The sequence below is a fragment of the Adiantum capillus-veneris genome, chromosome 25 (assembly GCF_014529385.1).
Source record: "Adiantum capillus-veneris isolate H3 chromosome 25, ASM1452938v2, whole genome shotgun sequence".
In the NCBI taxonomy this organism is placed as follows: domain Eukaryota; kingdom Viridiplantae; phylum Streptophyta; class Polypodiopsida; order Polypodiales; family Pteridaceae; genus Adiantum; species Adiantum capillus-veneris.
In genome coordinates this window covers 89,519,716-89,532,293 of record NC_140955.1, presented here as the reverse complement: position 1 = coordinate 89,532,293, position 12,578 = coordinate 89,519,716, and the positions used below count along the sequence as shown (strand labels likewise).

At 42.7% G+C, this 12,578-nt stretch overlaps 1 protein-coding gene across 1 annotated transcript in view; it reads left to right on the top strand.

The window, feature by feature from the left end:
• UCH2 (Peptidase C12, ubiquitin carboxyl-terminal hydrolase 1) overlaps window positions 1-11,961 on the top strand; it is a 43,860-nt gene extending 31,899 nt beyond the window's left edge. The window contains exons 2-5 of the mRNA XM_086499797.1: window positions 7,460-7,506; window positions 9,873-9,919; window positions 9,987-10,089; window positions 10,760-11,961. Of these exons, the coding sequence (XP_086355923.1) occupies window positions 7,460-7,506; window positions 9,873-9,919; window positions 9,987-10,089; window positions 10,760-11,548 (986 nt within the window). The 3' untranslated portion in view covers window positions 11,549-11,961. The remainder of the gene's footprint in view (window positions 1-7,459; window positions 7,507-9,872; window positions 9,920-9,986; window positions 10,090-10,759) is intronic.
• Window positions 11,962-12,578: the final 617 nt, after the last annotated feature.

Here is a 12,578-nt window from a genome sequence, read left to right as displayed (position 1 = left end):
GTGGCGATGATCCTCCTGATGGAAACGCCGGGCTGATGCTGATCTAGGCGATGATGCTTGATGGAGAAAACGCTGGATGCTGAGTCTTGCTTGGAGGGGAGAACCGCCAAGGTCTTGCTTGAGAAGTTGCCTATTGAGCACTGGTGCTTCTGCTGCCTCTTCTGCCAATTAGTGCTAGTCTAGGTTTGCTTATATACAAACTTACTCACTTTGCCCTACCTACTTTCCAACAAAAGTCACTTAAAAATAATAAGTGAAAAATGTCAAAAATAGGTAAAATAGGCTAAATGCATTGGAAAATTCCCCTGAAGGATTCTGATGCGAATGCTTATGATCATGCTGTGTGCAACCAGAGGATATGCATCTACACTAAGTGACTGGGCATGCATAGTCTATGAATAGACTCATTAAAGTGCCGGATCATTGCTAAATCCAGACTGACTTGACTGACTGAACCCTGGTCATGCTATAGCTTGTCCACAGACACATAGGGTTGGATGTGTCACCTGACAACACTCCAAAGTACGAAGGGCGGCATCTTATCTGAAGGGTAACCATTGGTCTACCCTACTGTTGCCTAGGGAAGCACCTACAAATTAGTTGAAATTCAAACACATCTTCACTTCAGCATGGCTTACACAAGAGTATGAGGAGGGTGTCATTACAGCTTGCATAGTTGCATAAAACACCGTTTCGGACCTGTTCGAAACGGCGAGAAATGTTTTCTGCAATTTTTGAAAATTGGAAACATGTTTCGGGCCTCATAAAATTTGGGGGTCATTTTTTCAAGGCATTTCAGCGTGGGTTTTTTCATTGTGCTTTTGGTTTTGTTGCATAGGGATTCTGCGTACCTTCAAGCTTATACACTACTGTATACTCCCCCCCCCCCCAACCCACACACACACAATGCTTTCAAGCTGAAATTCTAGAATCTGAAATTCAGAGGCAGGGCAGCGGGCTGGGGCCAAATTTCAGATTTTCAAGGTAAACCAGCTTCGGAAATTTGCACATTGCGGTAGCTTGCAAGTTGCCATCATCATGCCCAAGGACAATGCATGAAGCCATGTGTCATGGGGCTTCTCTATGAATACATGGACAAGATAGGAAAGGCTTTTCAAAACTACACCTTCCTTGTTCAAAGTAAACAAATTTTCTTTCATTGTGATTCGCACGAGCGACTTGCTATTCGAGTACTTCCAGAGACTGCAGTTCAGGTCCATGCGAAAGAAATTGGAGCACATGGGCCCTCTTTCATACAAAGAAGAGGAACCGTTTGAGCACGGCTCAGTTGGAGAGGTTGGTCTTTTGTCATTGCAACCTTCGCCTCGTTGACACACCTCTACCTCTCCCGAGTTTCGCCAGGTTATGTCAACAAGCTCGACATAGAGAAGATGGATATTCCTGATATTCCCAGCAAGGAGCCGGACATCCCACACTATACGAGGAGCATTCCCATTGTACCAGATTGTGCAATCATAAGTAGACCACTCTCGCCGACGAGAGTGAGGCCTTCGGAGGAGGGTTTTACAACATCTCTGGCGTCGTATCTCTCTTCTCTCTGTATCTCTCAGTCTCATACACTTGCACGCACAGTGTCCATTCACTTTGTTTGTGATCATAGCATTCTCTCATTAAGAACGGAAGGCTCTCCTTTCCATAAGAACAAAAGGAACCTTGAGCACGGTTCGGAGCACTCATCTTGAGCAAAGCGCAAACATTCATTCCGCTGCACCTTACAAGTGTTATGAGAAATGGCCTTCGGAAAAGAGGATGTAGAACTGCTGTATAAATGCAAGGGCTTGATGGGTGTCCTTGTAGCCTAAAAACATATCAAACACCCTCCTTGAAATCCTTGGTCTTCTTGCCCTTTTGCTTGAGAAGGCCAATGTGATTTAGGTGACATAAGTGCCTACTCTTCTTCCCATACATTGGCTCGTCAGAGCCAGAACTAGCAAGCAATGAGGTATTCTCGTCGGTGGGACTGTCAGAAGGCTTGTGGTTTTTTCTAGACTTTTTGTGGGATTTTCTTTTCAAGTTTTTCTTGCTGTTCTTATTCTTCACAGTCTTTCTCTGTTCCGGTGCTTCGTGTCCTCCTTGTTGGAGTCAGAGGAAGAGTAATGTTACAAACGGGAGCGCATAGCAATATAAAATACATTCGGATAAATAGGATTTATCACTTATTATTGAAGCCAGAGATCAATTTTCGCAAGGAGGAGATGCTGCTGCAGATTTCAGCCGCAAAGAAGACGTTGCCGGTGATGCCCATGGCTGCCCAAGTGTACCCGATGTCGCCAAGACCCAGTGCGCGAGTTCCCCCGCGAAGAAGTGCCTACGGAGCGTGTTTCCATCGCGACAAGCTGCTGCTTTTCTCTGTTTTCAGCCCATAAATGTCGTAGACGGGGCTGATTTACGAGAAGGAACCCGAGAACACACCTCTTTTGTGTGTAGGATTGGAAGAGAGGATTTTCTCTGTAGAGATCTCTTTTGGGGAATTGCTTTTCGAGAACCGAGTTGCGTTTCGAGCGTCGAGACTTTGAAGGTAACGATTTTCATGTTATGATCTCTTAAGTATTTGTTTGCAGGTGTACTTCCTCTTAGTGAGGGAGTAGGAACGGAGGAAGGCATGAGCCTCTGCAGGAGAAAGCGCTCTGAGGAACTAGAGCTAGATCAGCCCAAGGGTTTCGTACCTGAGTTTGGAAAGTAGATCCACGGATCGGAGAGAGGTAGTCTCTCAAGTTGTGATCCGGAAGTTGAAATTCCCAAGGGAAGGACTTCGTGCCCAGGAAAGCAGAGTTATTCTGCAGGTAGAGGACTTTGGAAACCGAGTCGGAAGAGAGTCGCAGGGATGCTATGCCCTGAGCCTGGAAGGTGAGATCCAGAGGCGAGAACCTTGGTTCTCGAGGATTTGGAATAAGGAACGGAAGTTCCTTGGAATAGGGTTTTGCCCTAGGAATAGGAAGCCTCGGCTTTCGAGAACCATCAAGTCTTATTCGGGGGGGGGGGGGACCAGCCCATCTTCTATCTTCTGGTCCCCAGTACTGTGTCGATCTTCTCACTCTCTCTCTCTCTCTCTCTCTCTCTCTCTCTATCTATTTCTCTCTATATCCTCTGGCTTCAGTAATAAGTGATAAATCCTATTTATCCGAATGTATTTTATATTGCTATGCGCTCCCGTTTGTGACAAGTAACTCTCGGAACTGTCAGCTGATGAAGACGATGAACCGAGACCATCCTCAAAGCGGACACGCTTCTTGGATTTGCTTGCTTCCTAAAAAGTAGACTTCCGGCCCAAATAGCCGAGTCTGCTAAATGGTTCTTTTTCCGAGAAGTCTTTGTAGTCTTCATCAGTTTATTGACCTTATGCTCAAGAGCATAGTCAATTCTTCCTGTGAGTACAGTTTTTTCTCGTCTTGGCTTTGCTTTGTGTAAGTGGCAACACACCATCGTGAATGAACCTCTTCAAGTGGACGAGTCTTCAGATACTTTGCATATTGTGGATCCTTAGAGTACTTGTTCATCTACTTAGCACAAGGCTGGTACTCCATCCTGTCGAAGTCGCTTGGCAGGAACGGGCCATGCTCTGCCCCTGATTCTTGGGTAGGAGGCCTGTCCTCGTCTGAAGTCCCGTTGGTTTGATCCCCCATTAGGGTTGGGGTTGACTGCATCTTCATGAAGTTGGGTAGTTGGTGGAATAGCTCTCTCCTCACGGATTTCTTGTGAGAATCCATGTGTGCTGTGGGAAAAGGATCAGATCCTCCGTAGAGTTTGAGCTCCGATACCACTGTTTTTGACTTGGAAGCTCCAAGCCAAAGATCTAAACAACATGCTGAGAAAACTGCAAACAACTGATCTGAACTTGAAAAGAGGGAGAGAGAGAAGAGGAGAGTCGACATGAAATGACAGAGTTTCGTCCCTAGATGCACTGGCCCCAAAGACTAGTACCCCTTCTCGGTATTTCTTTATTATTACTTGGCAAGAGTACAATGTTTGAGGGTCCTCTCTCTTGCAATGCTCCCAAGCTAATCTGCTAAGAGAAAAGCCCTCGGTACTTATTTAAAGGCCCTCGGTCAAAAGCATACAATGAAAAGCATTGTATTGAAAAGCTATGGCGTCCAAAAGATCCAGACCCAAAAGCTGGCTCCCTGTGGACACGCCTGTAAAACGCGGGCTGGTATGTACTGCCACATTAACAGTTTTTGAAAAATCTGGGCAGGTTCATATGTTGTGCCACATCATCAGCTCTACGGGTCTTTGCTTTATTTTTGTGCCTCGGCCATTATGTGCAAGTTGTCTGTAAGTTGGAGGGGTTAGGTTTAAAACTTTAACCCCCCTCTGACCACTCGGCCTATCTTTTAAGTTGGGGACTAGCCAAGTCACAAAGTTGTGACATCTGGCAGCAGTCCGGGTGCGGTTTTAATGCAAGAGGGCCGTGTCATAGCTTACGAGAGTCTCATGTTTTGTAGACTTGAGAGGGTTGCACAGATTTATGAGGAGCTGTTAACAGTGATTCATGCTCTGACATGGCAGAGGCATTTCTCACAAACTGTTGACATGGCAATCCCAAGAAACTGTCCAACTTACTAGCGACGGCCGAGGGGCCTAAAACTGAGGAGAAGCAACAGCGGAAGGAGAAAAGACCAACTTACTGAAGACGGCCGAGGGGGCTAAAACCAAAGAGGGTTAGGATTAAAAATCCTAACCCTACGAACTTGCAAAACATTGGTCGAGGGGCCTAAACCTTAAAATAAAGCAAAATAAAGCAAAACACACACACACGTATAAGCAAAACCTTATACGTGGCAGCCAGCTTGCAAATTGGAGAAACCCTTGCTGATGTGGCAACGTTATACGGCAGCCCGATGGGTGCGTGCTTTTGGATTAGTAGCTTTTAGAAACAATGCTTTTCATGTGAGATGCTTTTGGTAGGCCAAGGGCCTAGTGGCGTGGGCTCTCTCTCTGTGGCATTCTATTGTCTGGAGAAGCACAACAGAGCCACAAAGTTGTACTTTGTTCAAGCGGTATAAAGAAATACTGAAAGGGGCACCACAGTTTGGGGCTGTTGCAGTCTTGGGGTGGAACTCCGCCACTCCGTGTCGCGTGGATTCTCTCTCTCTGGCATTCTACTATGTGGAGAAGCACAATAGAGCCATAAAGTTGTACTCTATTCAAGTGGTATAAAGAAATATTGAAAGGGGCACCACAGTTTGGGGCCGTTGCAGTCTTGAAGTGGAACTCCGCCACTTTGTGTCTCGCGTGGATTCTGTGTGTGTGTGTTCAATTGTCTGAAGTGCTAAACGTGTGCTCCAGTTTGTTCTTTTCAGTTGGCACATGGTGCCCTCCCATTACGGTGATATCAAAGCCTTAGGCGTGTGCTTTTCTGAAAGCATACCGGTTGCTCAAGAGCAAACAAAGCAAGATGATGCTTCCAGAATCTATAGGAATTTTTTTACCCCCTTTTTCAAGAGAGAAAGATGGAAGGAAAGCTCTACAGTTTTGGCATCAATTGTTCGCCGTCCTGAAGAGCAAAGTGGCCCTACATTAACCTACAGATGGAAGCTATGGAGTTGGATGAAGAAGAACTGACAAGAGAGGAGATGAAGGAGTTTATTTTGCCCTAAAAAGCTCTAAAAACACGCTTTTTGATTGAAATGAATTTCATACGTTTTGAATTTGTATTGGTGCCGATTTGAGATTTTGCTTGATTCTGGTTTTGATATCGCTTCTCGTGATTAAAAATTTGTGATTTACTCATGGCTGGGCTGTCTCGAAAGGAGTATTGAAGAGAAAAATTGTGCTTAATAATGTCTGAATATCTTATGGCTCGGGCTTTCCTGGGAGGAGTATTTATGATAGTTGTCGACGCTCTGAATGACGGAGACTGCGGTTTGGGGAGCATTTGGCTGTATTGGGCCTCTATATCTCATGACCCGAACCTTTTTAGGTTATTCACGGGGGGAGTTGTGAGGGAGTTGTTGAATATCTATGGCCCGGACTTTTTTGTTAGGATTGTTCATCGACGCTACCTATTTTCATGTCTTGTAACTTGCACGTGTAATCATTTGTGTTGCATCGTGATGTGTCAACCATTAAATATTCCCATTGGGTGAGATTGCCTGGGTATGTGTTTGCATCGAGACACTCTTTTAAAGACCATCGCGTCTGGGGGTGATGGCTAACCTTGTTACGCGAGAATATCAAGAGCTCCAAAATGGAAGGAGAAAATTGAATGACCCTCGGGATTGACCCTCCGAATGACCCAGGGACATTTTTAGCTAACTTGATTGAGTTTTGCCGATCTAATTGCGGGTGATTACTTTTCTGACATGAGGGGGGTATGTCACAAACTGCTGAAGTGGCAATTACCAAGAAGCTGACCAACTTATTAGTGATGGCTGACAGGCTTAAACCCTAGCAAAAGTAGCAGAAGAAGGAAAGACCAACTCATTAAAGATGGCTGAGGGGCCTAAAACCCAAAGAGGGTTAGGATTAAAAGTCCTTACCCTACCAGCCTGTAGAACATTAGCCAAGGGGTCTAAACCCTAAAATAAAGTAGAGCACGCACACATGCAAATTAGCGTGCAGTATGATAACGTGGCAGCCAACCCGTAAATTGCGGAAACCCTTACTGACGTGGCAGCATTGTACGGAAAACCCTATGGGTGCATGCTTTTGGATCAATAGCTTTAAGAAGTAGTGCTTTCCATGTGAGATGCTTTTGGTAGGCCAAGGGCCTTCGAATAAGTGATGTGGGTTCTCTCTCTGGTATTCTACTGCATGGAGAAGTACAACAGAGCCATAGAGTTTTACCTTGTTCAAACATTATAACGAAATATTGAAAGGGGTGCCACAGTTTGGGGCCATAGCAGTCTTGCAGTGGCAATCCCCTTGCCGTGTCTCGTGGCGATTCTCTCTCTTTCTGGTGTAGTTGTTTGAAGTGCTAATCGTTTGTTCGAGTTTGCTTGCAGTTCCTTCATGGAAGTTGCGTAGTGTCGTTTTGTTTTTCTCGGATAGTGGGGATGGACCTTCCTCTTCTGTTATTTTTTAGCGGAGCGGGTGTTGTGGCACTACTATCCACTTTGGTGGTTCCTCCATTTCTCTCAAAGTCCACCTTTGTGTATATATCTTGTTGCCCTTGCCTTTTTTGTACTTTCTCATTGGATACGACGTTTTTTACTATTTTATGATGACTGCAACTGGTGAAGGCATTGGAAAACATGATACAACATTGCTCAAGAGAATTTTTGGCGATAGAGATGGCACTTGGCCACCACTGTTCCGTGTGCCAAGAGATTGCATACTTAAAATGGTTATACACAGGTGCATTGTTCTATTCATCTAAAGATTGCATGTTTAAAATGATAACGTAGAGGCATAGATTGTAATGTCCTGTCTAGTTTCTATCTACAGTTTACTCTGTATTGGTCAAGTTTTGAGCTGTCTCTTTGAATGTTTTATGTAGGTGTCTTCACAGAGCTGATTCAGCAAATGCAAGTTAAAGGAGTTCAGGTGCTGAACTCCACTCTTGCAATTGTTGAGGATTGAAATTTATCTGTGTAAAATTTTTTCAACATGTTTTAGAGAGCATGAACAATATGTTAGGTACTCGACGAAAGTAGTCCATAATAACAAAGTGAATGCTTATAGGGTATGAGTCTCAACACTAGGGCTGTGTAAATACAAGCCACAAAATCTAAGCAACTTTTGTGTAAATTCTTATTCCCATGAAGCATGAAAAATCTCATAAAATTCTTTGAAGGATGTGTTCTCAAGGCATGTGAGGAGTTGAAGAAAATTAGTTTTTTTCAAGAGCAATATTGCTTTTAGGTACACTCAAACAAAAATTGCTCAAATGTTTTGATATTCCATGTAGTCTCCTTAAAAACCTTCAAAGCACATTGGAATGTTTTTGAAACATAATTGAACATGCATACAATGAAAATTTATGCATATACTATTTTTAAGAAAAAGATTGTCAAATTATTTTAGGCTTAAAAAAACGTGTATGTTGTTAAATTTAAAAGCCAATTTCGTGGGTTTGTACTATTTTTTAAAAATCATTTTTTATTTTGCACTTTTTTGGGATAAATGGTATAGAAAATGTTCCTCTATGTGATAGGACCTCAATGATATCCTGTGCTCATGGTCTCTTGAAAAATAGTCAGTCTTAGAGCCAATTTTGTAGTATGAAGTGCCAAGCCACTATTGTGGTTGAAGTGACTTAAATGGCTCAAACAAAAACCTAGTGCCAAGTGCTAATAACTACACAATGACCTTCGATTTGCTTTGAAGGTGATTTCATTGGATAGAAGTCAAATTGAATGCTTATAATATGAAGGTTTAGGTTCGTTTTAGCATGTATATTTTGATGCATGAACTTGTGCGTGCATGTGGGCATTTATACAGCCCCTTGTAGCCGCCATTGCTTTTCTTTTATATCATCACTGTTTTTCTTGTACTTTTAGGCGTTTTCCTTCATGATGTAATTGTTCATCGCTGTAGGGTTTTCTGCCTGCTGGCACCTGTGCATGCACATGCTTGCATGCATGCTTTTCCCCTCCTTGTAGCTGCTGTTGCTGAGATCCCTGTGCCTCTGGGCATTTTCCCCCATGATGTAATTGCTTATCGATGTAGGTTTTTGTTTGTAGACACCTTGAGACATGATAATGAATATTAAGCAAAAAGCAACTTTTCTGGGCAAAAAGAAGCAGAAAGTAACTTAGTGGAATTATAAAAAGAATATTTCTGATGCAAAAGGCAACTTTTCTACCTAAATAAATAGCAAAAAATAACTTGAAAAGCACTTTGGACAAAGTTAAATTTTGTACTGTATGTTGGATACAACTGTTTCCCTATAAAAACTGTCAATTAGATCACCAAAAGTATGTAGTAATTTGGAGCATTTACAGAGAGATGCTTAATTTTGTTAGCTCACAAATTACTCTATGAAGGCCAAACCTGATTTTCTCAAGAAATGTATTTTCTGAAAGGTTGAGGTTAGTGGAAAAGAGAGTTTCTTTTCCCCCAAACACAGGGCAAGAATGAAGTCACCATAACATGTGGGTATGTTTGAAAAGTATGACCGGTATGGTATGGGGAACCCTACTATGGGCGGCATGTATGAATGGGTCACAACCTTAATGAAATGAGAAAGCTAATATTGTATGTGTTTTGGCTTTGGGACCGGAGCATATATAAGTTGGCTGCCTAATGTAAAATGGAGTTTTGCAATTCTGCTGTAATGATACGCTGGATGTCTGGTAAAATTGGGAAGCTCAAAGCCCAATTATTTATGAGAACAATGTGTCACTATCCATAATCTGCAACTCCATATTGTGCTCTTATTATTGAAATGTTAACTTTAGTCATGGTCAAATGTTGTGTGTGTGATCTCTATTTCGGGTTAGGGACTAACTTTAGATATAAACCTGCACTGTTTTATGGGGCTACAATATATAAGTGGATGATGCAATTCTTATGTCAAAGTCTTCAAGACTCAAGTTTCTGGGTTCAAGTTTTCTACAATGTTTTGTTTTAAAGTTTAGTTTGTAGTGACGTAGAGATGAGCAGTAGTTGAATGTTTGGAGTCCCCGTGGACGACTCACAGTAAAGCTTATATCTCAAGGGTGATAGGCATGAGTATGCATGCCATTCTATAGTTAGGAACCTCCCGAAATGTATCCTGGAGAAAGGGGGCGCAGCACAATGGTGGTCATGCTTTCTATCGTCCATTGAAGAGAACATGGCAAGATGAGAATGCCGATTTTCACATAGAATTTGTAGTTAAAAGCTCCCTTAAGGAGTTCCAACATGCTGAATGGCAGTGCTTGAAAAGTTCTGGGACCTGGTGGCTTATTTACTCGTCTTTTTTACAGGTAGAGGAGCTCTATAGTCTGGATCTTGAGGCTCTTAGTTTGCTAAGGTGAAACTGAAATGCTCTGTTGCAGTTCTATGTTGCTCAATCTTACAAGATCATTTGTGCTGTTCAGGCCTGTATACGGTTTCATTTTCTTGTTCAAGTGGAGGCCAGGAGAGCGTGACACACGGCCTGTGCTAAAAGAATATGATCCAAATTTGTTTTTTGCTGGTCAGGTAGAAGTTTCTTTTCCCTATTTAAACTGCAATAAGGAGTTGTCGGGAGGTGCCTTAACCCAAGGCTGTTCACATTTGATGTACAGGAGAACTTGTATGCTTTGTTCAGGACTCATTCGACAGTATTTAGGTCAAGGTTGGGGCCTTTGTTGAACAGCCAAAATGACCGTTTTGGGACATTGTGGCTGCAATTTTGTCCTTTTTCCATGTGTTTGGGCGCTAACCTTTATAGCCCTTTGTCACAATAAGCCTCATGTTTAGTCTCTAAAGACCAGACTCTAGGCTAAAACAACAAGTCTTCTATATATTTATCGTACGTTACATCCACCGTACATATATAATTTTTGTAGTTTGATTAGTACTGCAAGTCCTTGTACGTGTACTGATGGTACGTGACAGTACATGTCAACCATCCCTTAACCATGTTATGCCCCTTAACCATGTTATGCATGGGCTAGTGGAAGTATGGCTAAGTCCAACCATGTTCTCTTAGGGTGAGTAGAAGTTGCTGAAAGCTCATTTTTTACTGTGTTGTTGGCATTTCCACAATTGCTTTTGCATGTGTCACATTTGATACATGCTCTCTTGGGTTGGTGCAAAGGCGCGCACAGGAATTTGAAGGGTATAAAATAAAAGGGCGCTGCTTACTAATCTGCTCCTTTTCTTGCAGGTAATCAACAATGCTTGTGCAACCCAAGCCATTCTTTCTATCTTGATGAACAGGCCCGAGATAGATATAGGTCCAGAGCTTTCTATGCTCAAAGAATTCACAAGGGATTTTCCGCACGAACTGAAAGGGCTCGCAATCAACAATAGTGAAGCGATCCGAACTGCTCATAATAGCTTTGCAAGACCAGAGCCTTTTGTTCCAGATGAGCAGAAGACAGCGGACAAAGACGACGACGTTTATCATTTCATTAGTTACTTGCCGGTGAACGGCGTATTGTACGAGCTTGATGGCTTGAAGGATGGTCCCATAAGTCTTGGAGAGTGTGGAAGTGGAGAGCCGGATAGCATGGAGTGGTTGAAGAAAGTTCAGCCAGTAATACAGGAAAGGATTGAAAAATACTCCAAGAGTGAGATCAGGTTCAATTTGATGGCTATTATAAGAAATCGGAAAGAGATGTACACCGAGGAATTGGAAGTTCTGCAAAGGCAGAAGCTACAGCTCTTGGAGCAGCTGGGTATAAGTGGCAGCTCAAAGCATGATGACCGTATGGATGTGGATTATGGCCCTGCTTCTGTGGGGCAAATCAAACTGGCGCTTGGTGAGGTGGAGACCAAAATAGCGGCTGTCGTAGAAAAGATAGCCATGGAAGAAGAGAAATTTAAGAAATGGAAGACGGAGAACATCAGACGAAAGCACAATTATATCCCTTTCTTGTTCAATTTTCTCAAGATTTTGGCTGAGAAGAAGCAGCTGAAGCCCCTTATTGAGAAGGCAAGGCAAAAGACATGAGAGGCAAGAGTAAAGCTAGAGCTGTGGCGGTGGGCTCTAACCTCTCCTGCAATTTTGATCAGGTCTTAGTAACTTTATTCATTACAGAGATGATTGGTTTTGCTGCTAGTCACTCCCCTCTGCTGTCTAGTTTTGGAGGGAATGTGCTTTTGTGACTCCCCTCCGTTATGTAATCTTTGAAGGGAATTCGGTTTCTTTCCCTTATGCTGTGTATCTTTGAAGAGGATGTGAATTTGTGGAGTGTCTTCTCACTTGGTACTCATGGAAAAGGCACATTGATTTTTGGTGCATGCAATAATGATGTTGTGGGATGCCATGAACGAATGGTGGGCATTTCCATTGCAATCTTCATGTATTAGGCAAGATGTGCTTTGAAGACCTTTAACAGGCTGAGAATTTTGTATTATGCCTTTTATTTTTTGCAATATATGTTAGGATCATATTGAATCGTTGGAAGTCAGCATCATAGTTTTTACCGGACCCTTCCAATCGCCGAACCATACTTTCGAACCCGTCCAAGTCGGATTGAATTATGATTGGGTTTTTTGGACTTCCCCAACGATTAAAGAAACTATTATCTACTTTAAGACTTAGTCATGATTGTCATTGGTATGTACTATAATAAATGATCTTGGATTGAGCTAGATTCTAAAGTGATTATGATGTTTCACTGCATTCTATGGATTTAAGTCTCATATGTAGACTGTTTTTAGTGCGCTGTATGGAATCCTCAGAGGGTCTGATTCATACTTATTCTGTACTTCCGTACCTGCCTGAGCCCGCGCATGGAAAAACTATGGCCAGCATATGCCGATGAGGTTTCTATCCACCTTGCCAGCTTGCCTTCAGAAAAGGCTTTTTTGCCATGTAAAAGCAGCTCAGCCAACTAATATAGCGTACATCATTGTCGTTTATGTACTCACATACAAACATACATACATACATACTTTTTTGTATCTCGGACTCCTAAACATCTTGACTGAGGTCTCACCCTTACATTGGTATGTTCGCACAAACGCTTCTATCCCTA